This window comes from Stegodyphus dumicola, chromosome 3 (genome assembly GCF_044657685.1).
Source record: "Stegodyphus dumicola isolate Sdum_Otavi_A_Nest chromosome 3, ASM4465768v1".
NCBI classification, from domain to species: domain Eukaryota; kingdom Metazoa; phylum Arthropoda; class Arachnida; order Araneae; family Eresidae; genus Stegodyphus; species Stegodyphus dumicola.
Window position 1 is genome coordinate 176,038,207 of NC_140770.1, and position 18,183 is coordinate 176,056,389.

Consider the following 18,183-nt stretch of genomic DNA (forward strand, 5'->3'; position numbering starts at 1 on the left):
TAGGATTTTCTTGTGCAAAAAACTCACAAAATGAAATTAACCAAAGAACATAAAGTTCAGAATATCTAAGTTAATACTTAACTAAAAGCAGTAGATTGCATACTGTATGATCGCCAACATTTTTTTTCTTCCAGATGCATTGTATATACTTGGCTTAGCTGCATTCAAATACTTGGTTTAGTTCTATTTCTTTAGCACTGGAAGTTTTTTAAATTCTATCTGGTATATTACTCTCTGTGACAGTATTTAAGTTTTTTTAATTTAATTTTCTGTATGTTGTAAGTAGCTAATTTATTTGTGCAATTAAATTACATTTTACATTTCCTTCCTTCATTTATGATAAACATATTGTATATATTTCATATTTATTGTATATGATTTCTTTTACACTAAAGAAGATATGGTGAATATTCATTTTCTGTACATTTTGTTAAAAATACCACCTTTTGTGTATATGGTGGTAATTCATGATTAATGTTCTGATTTTATGCGAGACATTATATCTGAAAAATATTATCTAAACAATTTTTTTTCTCCGTTTCAGAAATGGCAGTATTGCCATACTCCAGATGAAAAATCTAAAGAGTATAAGCTGTTGGAAGTATTACAGAAACCAAAAGACTGGGTTTAATAGTTCTGTTCATATTAAAAAATTACTGATACTGGTACAGCAGTCATTTACCTAAAAAACAAAGTCTGTGATACACTAGAATCTATTGTTCTAGAACTGAAAATACACTCTTGTACCTGGTTGATAACTGTTAAGAATATAAGTTACCATGATAATTCTCAATAATACAAAACTACTTATTTTTCAACTTGATTTACTTTATGAACAGTTTGTTTTTTCACTGATTTGTTTGTTTATTAATTTTCTTATGAATTTTTGTGATCTAAAATTCTTTTTTGTAGTTAAATAAACATAAATATTGTTTGTATTGTATAGTTTTATATGTGTATTTTATATTTTCTACGATTAATACAACATATTTCCATGTGCATTTACCTTTAAGATAAAAGAGTTATATAATTTAATACTTAACAGTTGCTTTTATAGACACACAGTTCTGTATTCCATCACAGTTTGTAGGTACTTTTGCAATGTTTATGACAGAATTTCAACAGTTTTAATTTCAAATATTAGTTCACTTCATACCTATCATTGTTGCATGGAGATAGTAGAGATGCCACATATATCTGGAAAACATTATTAGGCTTGCCGTCCTTTTTTTTTTTTTTTTTTTTTTTTTTTTTTTTTTTTTTTTTTAAAGCTACAACTAACAGGATACAGCATGCATCAAAACAAATATTACTGAAAGTCATGTATAATTTGCAGGACTGCTATGTAATCAAAGCATTTATAGCTTTTGTGAAAATTTAGCTCTTGAGGTAAAAGGATTTTATCAATATAGCAAAAAGTTTTTATTATTTAATATTATTTTTTTTTCCTCATAAAATTGTCAGAAAGATAGAGTTTCTTAATAATTACAAATGAATTTTATGAGCAAATTCAAAAGCTTCGATCCCGTAACATTACTATGTTAGCAATATATATTTTTAAATTGTTATATTATTAGTGTTAATACTGTTCCTTCAAAATTTTATGACTGGAAATATATGTCAAGCATAATTAGAGAAGACTTTGAATTTTTTAAATTTTTATAGTAGGTTAAAAACAATTTTTTTTTTCAAAATGAAATTATTTTACTTTCTCAAAAATCAAGTAACCAGAAACAGAGCCTAGTATTACCAGACATTTTAATGCACTGAAATTACACTAAATCGTCCTTCACATAACAACTGCATAACTTTTTCAAACACAATAATTTCTTGCATAGTCTAACTTATATTAATAAATATATTTTGGAATTTTTATTTATTGTTTTTCATCATGTATTCCCCCATTTTTTAGCCCAGAAGAGCTTTCACCCAAATATGAGCACCTGGAAACCTGAATTTCCAATTTTAAATTAATTTTATTATCTGTTTCATATTTTGTAAAACTTTAACGAACTTTTGATTAAAAAATTATGATTTCAAAGCGAGCAGTAGCAACACGGTATGGAGTAATACATTTTTATCTCCAGTGTGTGAGACTTTCTATCAGAAATTCTAAAGATATGCTGTTTTTAAGCCCAAAGGGAAATTACCCCAAGTGTTCTCAAAGTGTGTATGTGTGTATAAATGAAATAAAAGCCCCTTTCAGCGTAATATCAAATCTGAAATTTTTCACTTTTTTCTCTTTTAAACCAATTTTATCATCTGAAAATCAAGATGAGAAACTGAACCGAGTAATTTGATTTCCGAACAAAGCAGTTACTGTAACACATAACAAATGAAAGTAGTTATGGATAAACTACTATATTATGGATAAACTATTACAATATTATTTCTTTGAAAGAAACCTACATTCAGTACATACTGACATTAATATTATATCTGTCGGATTATTAAAGCCCTAGGGGCATGTCACATGAGTGAATCTTGTCTGCAACTCCCATGAGGGACATCAGAGGAACTAAAAAGAAGGGAAGCGAACAAAAGACCAGGATTTTGAAAGATCGAATACATTAGCAGTACATGAGGTTACAATGATCTGAAATTAAAATAATAAAAGTAAGTTGAAATCACATGTTTAGACAATTTTTTAAGTGCAAGAACACCTGCCATGTCTGGGTAGCTCAGTGAAGAATCTGCACAAAATATGTTTCAGTCTTTAAGAATGAAACTGTATTTAACATATGAAACTTTTATTGATAATAGAAAAAACAACCTGGAAGATGAATTTCTGTAACATACGTGCAATTTATCAACTAATGGAAAAAATAAGTCTTTGTCAATAACAACTATTTTTAATTAATTCTTGATCAAGAGCAGATCTGGAATGCTTGGAGAATCAGGAGAGTCAGAGGTATAATAGGGGAAAGGTGGAAGTAAAAATATAGCTATTTTTTAAAAATCTGTAAACTATTACAGATTTGGTGAAAAAATAAAAATGAATTTAAAAAAATTGCTTTGAGATGCATACCTTCACCATATGGTCAACCGAAGTTACAAATTTTGTATCTTTAGGCCACTGCCACCCTGTCGAGTCCCACGACAGAAATCTCCCTGGGTTTCCCCCTTAATGGAATGATTCTTGTAAAAAATTTCAAAATAAGTTTCATAAGCATTTATTTAACTAAAATTAAATAGTGAAAATGATTAGGAAAATAGATCTAGCAGACAAACATATATTTAAAAAAGCTTATTAATCTGCCATTTTTTATGTTTAAAAAAATGCTTTTAGTTTTTCTATTAAAAAAAAGAGAGAGAGAGAGTGCCTAAAACCCTTTTCTTTGGGGGGGGGTGATTTCTGAAAGTTTCATAAAAATTAATGTTTTTAGCTACTGCATTTACAATGGAAAAGATTGTGAGGCCGTTAAGCTTTAGTTGGCTCATTGTTGATCGAAGATAGCTTTTAATCATCTTCAATTTTGGAAAGCTTCTCTCACAAGAAGCAACTGAAACACACACTGTCAAAAGGTTTTTAGTGCCAGATATAAATTAAGGACTTATAGGTCCATTTCCACAATAACAACATTTCAATGTCACAATGATAACATTTCAATGTCATGGCATTCTATAGTGTCCTGTAAGATTTGATGACATTTTATAGAGCTAAATGTGTAACTCGATTATTTTTCTCAAGTCCTAGAGGAATTTTGCCTGAGGGGGATTTCCTTTCGCACCCTCAAAGGTGGTGTTGCCAAATTGTGCAGCATTTCCTTAAATCTAGAGAAGCATATATTAAATTTGTTTAGAAAGTATTTTAACACATGCTATGCATCTTCTGTGCATAAAGCCATGAGCGGCTGCTCTGGTGGAAAACTGCTCACAAAATTATAGCATCAACATTTCTTACATAAACGTGGCACATTTATACATAATCACCCTCCCAGAATACAAATTTCCTTTTTTATATTCCTATATATAGGGTGTTCCATAAATATTTGTAGAAACTTAATGTTTTTAGTTTCTACCAGTAGTTTCAAGATATCGAATATCAGATATAAATATAGTTTCAAGATATTGATATCGAACTTGATAATATGAGAAAAGGATTGAGAATTGCATAGCAACCCGTGATTGGAAATGTCATGATAAAGTGGTATCAGAGTTAAAAGAAATGAAAGGACACAAAACAGAGATTGCCAGAAGTATTTATTGCTTATAAATTTTATATACTATTGTAATAAATGATACCATTTCAAAATGTTACTAAAGATGTTCAATATTTCCACCATTACGAGCAATGCTACTTTACACTGATAGCATGGTAAAAAAAAACCTGAATTTGCTTGGATTTCTACAGCAGTGCAGACAGTTCTTGCACCTAGATCCATTTCAGGCTCGTCTGGTGTTTCATATACAACAACTTTAAGTGCTATCCAAAGAATGAAATCCAGGCTGTTCAGATCTAGAGGATGTGGGGACCAGGCCATCATCAACTGTGCCCAATCTATCCTTGAACAAACACACTCTCAGATGTTACTGAATACATCTTCCATAATGGAGAAACACCCCATGATGTTGAAACCACGTGTTGCATCTTACATTTTGTGGCACAGGGTGAAGTAAACCTGGTAGAACTTGTTTAAAAAAGATGAGATAATTTGCTGATGTTTATATGTTGAAGGTTGGCGAACTGTGGCTTGTGAGCCAAATGTGGCTCTTTGGCTCTTTAAATGTGATTCTTCTACAAAATGGCACATGTGGGCACGTTCACATAAAAGCAAGAAAAATCTTGAAAATGCAACACAAAGGCTATCGAATTTTACACAAGCATGAAAACAACTGATTTTAGTACAATTGTACTGACAGGAATCGCACTGATATCCATTTTCCATTATGTCTCTACCTCGATGAGATGCACTCATTTTATGACCGAGGCTCCCTATGACAGTTTTCATTGTGTCCCTACCTCGCTACCTCATTTTATAACCGAGGTTTCCTACCTGTAGAATGGTGTTTGAGACACCAGAGTGCCTGAGCCAAAGCTCTACCCCTTGTAGAACAGTTTGATAATTTTGAAAGGTGGTATACAATAACTGAAAGATAAATTGAATAGGTGCTTTTTTTTAATAATTTTGTTAAGGTCAGATAGGAATACTCGTTAACGTATTAATAACAATTGAATTGCTCTTGTTAACATATTAATAACAATTGAATTGCTCTCGTTAACATATTAATAACAATTGAATTGCTGTTAAGGCTGGCATAAATTAGTGCGAGCACAAAAATCGATGAACTGGTGACTGTGACAAGAATGAGGTAGTGCAAACATAGGCAAATTGAATCCATTAAGAATTATCAGATACAAAATTTCAAATACTAACATGAACATGGAATAATTATATAGTGCAATACCTATAACATACACAAAAGTGAGAATGCAGACTTAAAATTTTAAGAGTAGCAGATAAGAGGAATGAAAATAAATATACATATGTCAAATTATTAGTGTGGCATACGTACATGATCCATACTTTTAATTGGGCCATAGGCCTATCCATATTTTCCAAACTGTTCTAGCTATAATCACAGATTTTTAATGCTGGAATTATCAATATTTTGCTGCCTTTAGTGAAATTTTTTGGCTAACTTATAATAATGAGTGTGCAGTAACTCAATGCCTAACTGTTCATGTATTCTATTATCTCTTACATACCATTCAGCATTTACAATTTGTTGTAGAACAGTATTTTGGCAGACTTGCAGTCTTTTAATATTAGTTTTCTTGGTAATGCCCAAACTAGACTTGCATAACACAAAAGTGGATGTAGAATGGACTTGTAAATGAGTAACTTGTTATCAATAGATAATACATTGTTTTGAGCAATTTCAGTTCAATATAGTTTGGCTTTACAAACTCAAAACTTCTGGATAATAGATGTAAGTGACTTATTGAGGATCAATTGTTTTTTCCACGTTGACGAAGATCTTCTACTTGGAGAGCAAGTCTTTAGCGTGTGTATGTAATTTCATAGTTGTTGTATAACTGGACCTGGAAATGCACTTTGTGCTAGGACCGCTGTGTCGTCTGCATACATAGCTAATGCTGTGTCGTGTGTGGTAGGTATGTCGTTCACATAAATATTAAAAAGTGTAGGTCCAAGCAAAGATTCTTGCAGGATGCCAGCTGTGATGGCATGGCTTGTGAAATTTTTGCCAGAAACGTTAACAACAAAGTGCCTACCTGTCAGGTAGGACATAATAATGTTTATGATGTAGCTCGGGAGGCTCAGGATGTGTAATTTGTAAGTGAGGCCATCCAGCCAAACTCGATCAAAAGCCTTGGCAATGCCGAGGAACAAACCACTAGTCACTTTCCAGTTAGCCATTCCCTCTGCAGTAGTTTCAACCACACGGTAGAGTTGGTTGGTCATGGAGAGATGTCGTCTGAACCCGAATTGATGTGGAATAATAACATTGTTGGAGTCCAGAAATTCGTTGATTCTTTTGAGTATAATAGCTTCACATATTTTGCTTGCTGAAGATAATAGGCTTATTGGTTGATCTATAAGATCTAGGTTGCGATACTGGTTTGCCAGGCTTGAAGATAGGTATAATCTTAGCTGTTTTCCATTGTCAAGGAAAGTATTGCCAGGTGGGAATAATATTGCAGATTTTAGTTAGCATAAAGATGGTCTTCACAACGATTGAGGTTCCCTGTGACCATCGGGAACTTGGACCTCCCATGGTTAAAAATTAAAAAGTACCCTTGGATGTGATTTCTCTTTCCTTGATTTGAATAAAAATGGTCTTCTTTGTTCAAGGAAAAACATGCATACAATAAAGTAATGCCAGATAGCAAGGAATTTATAACAAGCTGTGTTAACCTTCCATCACACATGCTTGGCAATTTTATATGAGCACACCCATGTCTTATTTTTGTGACATCTGTTATTTTACCATTTTTGGCACAAAAAACAACAAAAATGTGTGAATATTGATAATAAATTTGTTAAGACATAAACCTTATTTTTGAAAAATACAAATGATGTAGCGTTCAAATGAAGGTAAGTTATTTTTAAATGCTTATATTAGTCAGGTGGAAAGGCAATGTAGCATTACTTACTTCTGCAAAGAAATTCACTTTTTACTGGTTAGAAAAACTAATTTTAAACTAACTTGAATTTTAATATTCTTATTTACTTCTAAAAAAGAAAAGAAAATAAGAATAAGAATAATAGAAATAGACTAGAGTAATAATAGGAAAACACGAATTTCTCAATATTCAAAGTTCACATTGCATTCCATGCAAATAATTTTGATAATAGAATGACGTTTTGTATCTGTATCTAAGTCATGTCTTGCATTTCATAGATGCTGATGATCTCATTTTTTCTCAGACACACAAAACGCTTGTTTGTCATTTCGATGAGGATTGCTCTAGTACTTGATCATTAGGAGCATAATTCCGACTTAGAAATGCCTGGATTTTTGCATGCGAATGAAGATGCTCTTTCATAAGACTAGTAATAGATAAATTAGAAGATTTGTCCTTACCAACGTAGAACATATTATCATTGTTTCTTTTTCTATAGCATCATTATCATAATCATTCAAAATACACTCTTTCGCAAAAAAATCAAAGCACCATGAAGGAAGTGGTTGCTTTTGATGAAATTGAATATGTGTATAGCTCATACACAGATAATAAAATGATTAAAAAATCAAGGTTATAGTACCTTGAATACGGCTCACAGTCACCATTCAGTGTCCAAATTAGTAGTTGGTCGAACCGCCCCTAGCGGCAATGCATGCTTGAATTCGTCGAGGCAAGGAGTGCTAGAGGTTCCTAATGTCATCCTGCGACACATTTTGCCAGGCATTCATCAATTTTTGCTCCAGATCTGCGATATTTTGTGGTTCTCGAATCTGGTGGCCTACCATGCTCGATTGGTGAAAAATGGCCTTTCTGCCCAAGGAAGGGTATCAACCGCACGGAGACAGTCCAGAGATATGCGAGCGGCATGTAGCTTGGCATTATCTTGTTGGAAATGGCCCCAGGATGACGTGCCATGAAGGGTAATGCAACCGGCCGCAGGATGGTGTCAACATATCGTTGAGCTGTTAAAGATGTACGGAGGATGACTAAAGATTACCTGCTGACATAAGAAATAGCACCCCACACCTTCACACCACGGGTTATGGCTGTATGCCTTTGTAAATACAAAGACTGATTGGGACCGCTGGCCGCGTCCTCTCCAGACACGAACACGGTGGTCATCTGCTTCAAGAGTGAAGCGGAATTCATCGCTGAACACTATACGATGCCAGTCCGGCTGCGACACCCGTACAGAGGCGAATGCCTTAAAGGCCTCTGTGAGCGTAACCCCGCCTCAGACAAGCGCCGTGAGATGGTGGACGGTACCATGGGAGGTGTACACATAGCTGTAGTGCGTTGAATAGTCGACAATGATACCGTTTGGGCGGTTCGGGTCTGGAGAACAATCATCCTATCTTGTCTCGCATTTGTGCTACTTGGCCTTCCAGAGCCTTCATTTCGCCGTTAATTTCCTTGCAGCAAGCATTGCTGCCAACATCAGCAGTGTCTGTACGCTGCAGGTGATGGTCTATTGCTCGGTATGACCACTCAGCTTCACGCAACCCCACAGTGCGACCAAGTTCGAAGTCGTTTAGTTGTCTGTAAGGTCTTCGATATCGTCGTAATAGCATCTTTAGTTGCTTCTTTATGGAATGATAATGGCAGCAAAAAAAAAATGATAAATTTTCCACCTCTGTTACTGGTTTTATACTTTGCGAATTGCTGTAACGAAAGTTCTAGATCAAAGTCCAATCACTCATAATCCAAAAAATGAGATGCATGGCCTGGAGGGTTTTCCATAAATTTTAATTAAACTTAATATTTACATATATACAATGTAGGCTAAAATGCCTGAATCGAATATTTAAGGCTCAAAAGGCAAGAACTGAATAGTTCCAGCTAAAATCTAAATCGAATTCTATTGCGTAGTGCATCGAAATTCTACCTTCAAGAAGAAGAATATTTTTTCAAGTCACGTGTTCAGATGGGGAAAGGTTAAGTAAGCCAATAGATCAAGGAGGTTAGAATAGAAGGAGGGAGGGTTCGCAGTTTCCTCCACTATCGGGGAATGAAACCGCCGAACAAGCGGCGTCCATGTTTGTGACTTCAAAACATTGCATTACGGCAGTGACATGTACGTGTTTCTAAGCTGTTCCGTGCATTTATTTTCTAGTAAAAATATGTTAAATTTATAATGAAATCCCTCGCTATTGTTGAATTTTTGTTTTAAAGTAATAAAAATGATATCCATAATTTACTATGTACAGCAAATTATTAAGAAATAGTTCGAAATCTAAATGCCTGCGATCCATAATTTACTATGTACAGCAAATTACAGTCAAAAGTCGTTAATTCGGACACCCATAATTCGGAATGATCTATAATCCGGACCTCAAAACTAAAAACTTTCTGCGCATGCGCCGCGTTGACACATGCGCATAGGCGTTTACGTGTGCGCGTAAGACCTTTTACGACTGCGCATATGAGTGTGCGCAAGTGCAGAATACGTTTTCGCGTGCGCGTTTTATGTATAATGGACGTATAAGCTAAAATTATCTATTTCAGTTAATGTTGATGATTGCGTTGTTCCTTAATTTTCGAATTGGATCCGGCTTATTATTTTTTGCAGACTGTAAGAGCAATTTTATAAAAGTAAGCTTAAACTTTCGATTATATCAAATAGAATTTCCGATATATATTTGTTAACATGTAAAGGATCTAAAGCGAAAGTATGTTTTGAAATCCGAAATCTGTTTATCAATTTAACGCTGCTCGGCGGGGGGGAACGCAGCGCGTAATGAATTGGAAGTTGATTTGTCAGCACTATCCTTATCTTGCGCAGATGTTTTTATTTGGCTTATAATTCCTTACCAAATGTAGTATTTCATCTCGATATGCTCCGTCTTTGATATGATTTAAAACAAGTTCCTCATCATTATAATTCGCTTCCGATAGCGAAGAAAAGTAACAGAGGTTGTTGAAAACGAAAAAATTTCGATTGACAAATTAGTCGGTGTTCTTGACACAGCAATTATAGGACTTGAACAGCGGAACTTTGTAACTGAACAAGAAATTATGTCTGTTTAATAGAATTAAAGAGAAAGTATTATCACATGAAACGAAGCAAAACTTAAAACAACTTACATTGAAAGAAATGTTTAATAAAGTAAACAAATAAATATTAAGCTTTTTCTTTTTGCAAATTTTGATACCCTTTAGATCATAATTGTTCTTTATTTCATAAATTACGGTTTCATATTTTTAATTTTAGAATTTCTGCATGCCATTTTACGAGATTTAAACTGATGATCTATAATCCGGAAAAATCGATAATCCGGAATCGCCGAAGTCCCGACGAGTCCGGATTAACGACTTTTGACTGTATTAAGAAATAGTTCGAAATCTAAATGCATGCGCATAACATTAAAGCCTTTAAAAAATGATGTTTCTGCATATTTCACGAATTTGCTTAGGTTAGAAAATAAATCTTAATAAAATAAAACAGATTTATGGGAATTCATTGATTTCAGTTTATGCGCATTTCATATTTATTAATCTCAAAGAAACTTCCTTTAATTAAGTTGAATTACAGAAATACACCTATATAAGTTTTTGGATACATCTTTCCACATGTTCAATTGTGTAAATATTTTACTTAATTTTATCACTATACTGCCCAGAAATTTGTAAGTTTATACAACAAATTTTTAACAACAGAACAGTTTATCTTAACTTAAAAAAATGAATAATAATTAATATATAAAGAAAAGCATTGCTTTATTTAACACCTTTACAATTAATAAAAATAGTAACAACTGATTTCTTATTTTTCATGAAAGTTATAAAACGAATTAACTAAAACGTTCAAATTATACAATTTAAATCCTACCATATAGCATTGTGTCTTAAGGAATGAAGATACCAGCTATAAACAGAAACATTAAAATGTATTTAATATATTTTGATTATATTTATATTAAATAACCTATTTTAAGTCCTTTTTTTTTTCACATCTGGAAAGAAAACTACATGACATTGTGATATTTTTGACATAGTTGTCATATTACATAAAAAAAAGAAAATTAATACTTACGTGTGAAAAATAATGCCCGGAATTTTTTTCGAGAATCTATTTGTGCATTAATATGCAATACAAGCTGACATGCTTCAAAAAGAAAAGAAAAAAATGTTGCAATGACAGACTTCCTTGCACAAGTCATGGTGATAACAGGAAGATGGCCGCCAAGCTTCACCGTTTGAGTTGAACCTTCCCTCCTTCTATTCTAACCTCCTTGCAATAGATGGACTCCTAACGCCATCTCTTGGCGATATCAAAGAATATTCCTTAACACACTCCCCACCTGAACTCTGACAAGAGTTCATCTAACTCAGTTATACATACAATCAAGTACATAAATCACTATTCTATAAAAATATTAAAAAATACTAATTAGTCAAACACTTCAATTCCAATACAGGTATCAAATAATAAATGTTATAACTAATAAATGAACTAAATTTTAAAATATTTTCCACTTAACAAACTTAACTAACGATATTCAATTTAATCATTAATAGACAAAAAAAGAAAAAAAAAAAAAAAACATAACTAAATCGTTAAAGTTCAAAATATCTAAAGTTCAAGAGGATATAGATGTTGAACAGTACGTTTTAAAATCCCATTACCAGTTTTTAATTCGAATGATCGGACTTTACCATCACGTCCAGAAATAATTTTTATGATTCTACCAAGTTTCAATAACAGTTTGTTTTTATTATCTCCTTCAACTAAAACAACATCTCCTACTTTTAGTTCTAGTTGAAATTGCGGATTCTTCAAGAAATGGGCAGTTCTAAGATCTAATAAATATTGTTGCTTCCATTTCCACCACAACTGTTTTAACAGCAATTCTTGATAACGCTTTCTTTTTAACAGCGTTTCTCTTGTCGTTTCGCCACCGATGATTCTAGCAAAGGTCAAAGAATACTTCAAATCAGTTTGTCCAATATTAAAGAAGTGCATTGGAGTCAACGGTTGCGGCTCGTCATCGTCGTTGTAAACGTAACTTAGAGGTCGTGAATTAAGAACTGACTCCACTTCGACAAGTAGTGTAGACATTTCTTCGAAAGTCAACAATGCCTTTCCTACGATTTTTCTTAAACATTCTTTAACAGATCTAAAAAGTCTCTCATAAAACCCTCCCCACCATGGGGCTCGTTCGATTATAAATTTCCAATGGATTCTTTCTTTGGCAATGAAATTCTAGAATTTGTCATCTTTTAAAACTTTTGAAAAATTCTCAAGTTCTTTCTTTGTCCTCTTAAAGGTCTTGGCGTTGTCAGAACAAATGATTACGCAGTTTCCTCTTCTGCTCAAAAATCTACGAAATGCAAGTAAAAAGGATTCTGTTGACATATCTGATACAAGTTCTAAGTGTACAGCCCGGGTTACTGCACAAACGAACAAAACAAAATAGGATTTTCGAGTGTCTTTAGAATTCCTTACGTAAACTGGTCCGGCGAAATCAATTCCACAGACTGCAAATGGAGACGATTTTTGGATTCTATCCTTTGGTAAGAGTGCTGTCATCTGGTCTGCTGGTTTAGCTAAATATTTTTGGCAAATTATACAACCTTTTAATGCTTTTTGACTAGCTGTCGTCCTTTAGGTATCCAGAAGAGTGATCTGACTTTAGCTAAAGTTGCAGCAATTCCTCCATGCATTATCTTCTCATGTTCTTTGCATACAATTAGAATCGTTAGTCGAGAATTTTTAGGTAAGATTATTGGATGTTTATTATCTAGTGAGAAATCAGAAAATTCCAGTCTTCCTCTCAACCTCATTATTTCCTTTTCATCAATGTAAGGAAGAAAATTGTACAAAGGAGAATTTTTTCCAACCGAATTACCTTCTTTGAGGGATTCATATTCTTCGGCAAAAAACTTCTTTTGCTCTGATCTTATCCAGAAATTTTCTGCTTCTTGTAACACTTCAGCTGTGAGAGTTCCTTGAATGTCGCTAGTTTTTCTTAATTTTCTAGTGAATCGTGTTGTTCAAGCAGTGACTCTTAACACCTTCTCTAATTTGCTATATTTTGACATGTCGAAAAGATCATCTGCACTTTTTTCGATTGTACATTCAAGTTGATTTATATCACCGGATCTCTTTCGGTATTCCAGCTCGTTTTCATCTATTGTTTCTTTAATATCTAATCTTGGCCAAAGTTCGTGAGGGAGTTGAAGCCATTGGGGACCTTGCGTTCAAATGGTCTCATTTATTAACTTGGAAATCTTCGTTCCCCGAGATACGAGATCTGCAGGGTTGTCGACACCTGGGCAATAATGCCAATCTTGAGGTGAACTCAATTTTTGTATTTCTTTGACACGATTCCTGACAAAGTGTTTGAAGGCTTCAGGTTGTTTCTGGATCCAAAAATAAGTAATTGTTGAGTCTGTCCAAAAATAGCACGGAATTTTCAATTTCAGTGCTTTCAGAATATTGCTGACTAACTTAACTGATAACAATGCCCCCATTAATTCTAACCTCGGTAAAGTAAGGGATTTTAGTGGGGCTACCCTATTTTTAGAAGAGACAAAGGCCGTTTTGATTTCTTAATTTTCTGTCGGGAAACGTAAATATGCGACTGTACCATAGGCTTTGACACTTGCATCTGAAAAGCAATGTAGTTCGAGATTTTTGACATTAATGTTCAAGTGCATGAAAAGGTATCGAGAGATGGAGAATTCAGCCATTTGTGGTAGCTCTTCACACCACTTTCTCCATTCAGAGGACAAATCTTCAGGTAACGGTTCATCCCAATCTATTTGTGACAACCAAATCTTCTGTATTAAGCACTTTATTCTAACAATGAAAGGTCCTAAAATTCCAATCGGATGGAATATCCGACCCAACACTTGTAGAAGAAATCGTTTTTTTTTTCTATTGGTTTAGATGTGAAAGACAATAAGTTCCGAACATCAAAATACAGTAAGTCCTTTGAATTATCCCATGCCATACCTAAGACTTTGAATGGGAAATTTTCTCTATTAAAATCTTCAGGATTTTCATCTGGAACGATACCCTGTTTTACCCACAATTCATGTAATTGTATTGAGTTACTATGCCATTTGTGAAGCTGCATGCTTGCTTCCTTAAATATTTGGACCGATTCTAGACTCGTGGTTAATGCTTCATTGATCGTTGGTTGGCTTCCAATCACATCATCTACATATACGTTCTCATTCAAAAAGTTAACCGTTGTAGGATAAAGTTTATTATATTTTTTCAGATGATGTTTAATGGTAGCGGCTAGTAGAAATGGACTACTATTTATTCCGAATAAAACTCTAGTGAACCTATATATGTCAGGAGAAATGGTTTCATCATTAGGGAAATCGGAAAACAGAAACCTGGTTGCGTCTCGATCCTTTTCATGTATGAGAATCCGTAAAAAGGCTTGTTTTATATCTGCGGTGAAGGCTATTAGATTATACCGAAATCTTAACAATATTTCGAATATTTCAGGGTATAAATTTGGCCCAACATGTAGACAGTCATTTAAAGAAAAGGATCCTGGGGCATGCGATGATGCATCATAAACAATACGTAATTTACTTGTAGCTCGATCCTCGCGTATAACTTCCCTATGTGGTAAGTAAAACACGACATCATCTTCAATTGAAATTTCTGTAACTGGTTCGATAATATTTTGTTTTAACTGATCTCTTAATACGTTCCTGTATTCGGAAAATAGATAAGGATCTTTTTTAAATCGTTTTCTAAGTCGATGAAATCTTTGTTCTGCGACTTCCCTATTATTATTTAGATTTGATGTGTCATGTTTCCAAGGCAATCTAACTTTATAGCGAGAATTTTCATATGTTATATTTGATTCGAAATATTCGACGACTTCATTTTCAGTTGAATCGAAGTTTTCCCTCTTATCAATAAGTCCTGAGTTTTCCAAGTCCCAAAATTTTGTTATTTGTTTGGAAATCAAATCTTCCCCTACAACTACATTGAAAGCTAAAGAGACATCATCATCACCTTTTCGTCCATGTAGGCACCAGCCGAAAATAGTTTCCACTGCAACAAGATTTTTGGTATTTAACGTGTCCCATTACTATGTTGTAATAATAATATTTTTCTTCAACTAAACTGATAACTGATAAAATTTTTTTTTAATTCATAGAATGGTTAAACTGAATGTGCTAAATGAAATGTAATATTTAAGTTATTATATAAACATATTTCTTTTTTGATTCCAAAGCAAACACATACAGCATTCAGTCCTATTAATATCTGCCCACCAGCGGCCGAGCGAAAGTCCCTGAACACTGGTAGTTCGGTCCGAGGTTCGAATCCCGCGAACGGGCTGGCTGCATGGGCGTTTTCGTGGTTTTCCCCATGTGTAACGTGTATACGAGCCAGTTTCCCTTAAAAAGTCCTCCACGAGGACATTATCCCTTCAGGCGCATAGCCCTCGAGGCTTTGCCATAATCACACACACCACACCACCTATTAATATCTAGGATTTACTTCTCTGAAATAAGAAATGAGGATGACAATCCAGAAAATGACTACATGTTTCATTTCGTTATTATTTTTATAAATTAAACAATACATAAGTGAAATAAATATGGAAACCTAAAAGATAAAATTCTAAATATACAATATTAATAACAAAACATAATAGAGGATATGCAACGATTCTTTCAATATGTTTTACTCATTATTTTATATGAAAAGTTAACATCTTCTATCTGAATACTTTAGGAAATTTTTATTTTTTATTTTTGCTAAAAAGTAAAATTCAAAGAATTAAGATTTAAATTAAAATTAAGTCCCAATTTTTATATAGAATTACATAATGCAGCTGCTGATTAAGTATTACACTTCCTTTCAGTTATAGCTTGAATAGTTCATTTGTTTATGTTTCTTGTTGCTGCTTTACATCAAGAAATTACAAACAAATTTTAGAATGTAGCAACTTATAATTTTATGCAATTCCTTTTCTTTAATCTATTAAAATTAATCATATATTACAGGAAAAGCTCATGCGAGTTCATCTGAAAAAAAAAGCCACAAGTAAACTAAGATTTCTAAATGAAACAAGTACTGCAGAAACAATTGGACCGAAAGTAGGCTTTAGCAAAAAATTAATTTAAATTTCAGCCAAATTAGATTCCAAACATTAGGGACAAGTTTGTACAGCTTTATAGAATAAATATTCTTAATTTGAATTTCTTCTATATCGCTACACTCAGGGCTTAATTTCCAAAATTAGAAGTGCCGGAACCCTGTGGAAGACCGTTAGTAAAGAGGAACAAGAGTAAATAAATAAATAAAATGACTATTAAAATCATTTATTATTCAAAAATTAAATAGTTAATTATTATCAAATTAATAAATAATTATTGAATTAATATTTATTAATTATTATCTAGTCATTAATTGATAATTGATTATTATTTATTAAAATAATTCAATAAAATGCAAAGAGGTAAATTAACATTTAATAAGGGATTTTTAATATAATTTTATTGCTGCTAAAAATAAAATTTTTGAGATTAAATTTCTACTGAAATTGTAGTTCCGTTAATTACATAAAAGAAGTGCCGGAGCCTTCTTATGTAGGGCTCCGATGCGTTCCGGCTAAAATTGTCATTTATCCCATGAACTGAAAAGTACCGGAACCGGCACAATTTAAGCTCTGACTACACTACATATTTTCCAGTTCTTGTGAAATGTGGGTTTTCAGTCTGTTGAAGCTAAAATGAGTAACAGTATAAACAGCTGAATCTTAAATAGCAAATTCTGTAAGGAAGTTTGGAAGATTTTTGGTGAAACAATAAATTAGTGAGGGAACTTTTCGTAATTAAAACTTATTCTATACAGTAAACAATATTTTAGGTAGTTAAGTTTCAACTCCAAATATTAGAATTTTTACTTTTCCAATGAAAAACAGAAAATATTTCAAAAGGAAATATGAAACTACTATGAGATGCTACAGAGAACTTCAGTGAAGTCACAGCCGAACGAGTCGCTGGCTTTTCGTTTGTTTACTCTACAGCCAACTCTAGTTCTTTCTACGGACTTTGGGGTCGCCGCTTTTTCGGATGGCCCAGACTGTCCTTTCCCCATCGATAGAAAGACTTGTGTCAACGATAGGGGAATGGCCGGTTTATCGATTACGAGTTTCAAAGTCCGTCTCGTGTAGTGCTGTAGAAGTAACGAGAAATTGTGTACCCGTATGTATTCGTTACTCGTTACTATCGTATCGTTACTCGTTACTTTCGGTAAAATCGATCGATATCTGTATACTGAGCCTATTTTATCGGTCTACGGCCCTGAAAAGGGCTTTGAAACGTCGCATTGCATTGAATCACGTGAGCTATTCTAGTTTTCCGTCGCCTATTTTTGGGTAGAAATAATTCACTTTATTTTGGCTATTATTTTTTGGTGCACTGGATATGATGCATTATTAAATTTTCTATTGCTGTCAGGGCTTAGTTTCTAAAGTAGAAGGGCCTACGGAAGGCCGTCAGGAAAACAGGAAAAAATAAAATAAAAAATAAAGAAAGGAAATAAATATTACAATAATAATATTAATTAGTAATTAAAATAACAAAAAATTACTTATTAAAAAACTTAATAATTAAAATAACAAAAAATAGTGATTAAAATAATGAATAATTAAAGTAACATAATAATTAGCAACTGAAATATAAAATACTTATAAGTACAATTTAATAAAAATGTAAAAACAAATAAAAATTAAAATAATTTTTAAATTTATGATGACTAATTAAATAATAAAGTAAAATACCAGATCTTGTCTTATTGGCTTAGTATCGTTTCGTCCTTTCTCATTTAATCCCCAGCTCGAAAAAGTGTTATTTCGTTCGCTGCCTTCCCCCACCAATTCCCTCTTTCCCGTTTCATCCGCTGTTTGAAAAATAGGTGTTTACTTTACGATAAGGCGAACTTCAATTAAAATGTTTTAGAAGAGATGACTGTTTCTACTTCGACTTAGCTTTTGATTTTTTAATATTATTTAATATTTTATGCAGACAAATTATGTTGAGCA

The 18,183-nt window shown here is 33.1% G+C and overlaps 1 protein-coding gene across 6 annotated transcripts in view; it reads left to right on the top strand.

Moving 5' to 3' along the window:
• The window catches only part of Coprox (oxygen-dependent coproporphyrinogen-III oxidase), a 69,893-nt gene extending 68,950 nt beyond the window's left edge, over nucleotides 1–943 (top strand). For all 6 annotated transcript variants that reach the window (XM_035377523.2, XM_085813667.1, XM_035377524.2 and 3 more), the window contains one exon: nucleotides 545–943. In XM_035377523.2, the coding sequence (XP_035233414.1) occupies nucleotides 545–631 (87 nt within the window). In that variant the 3' untranslated portion in view covers nucleotides 632–943. The remainder of the gene's footprint in view (nucleotides 1–544) is intronic.
• The last annotated feature ends 17,240 nt before the right edge of the window (nucleotides 944–18,183 follow it).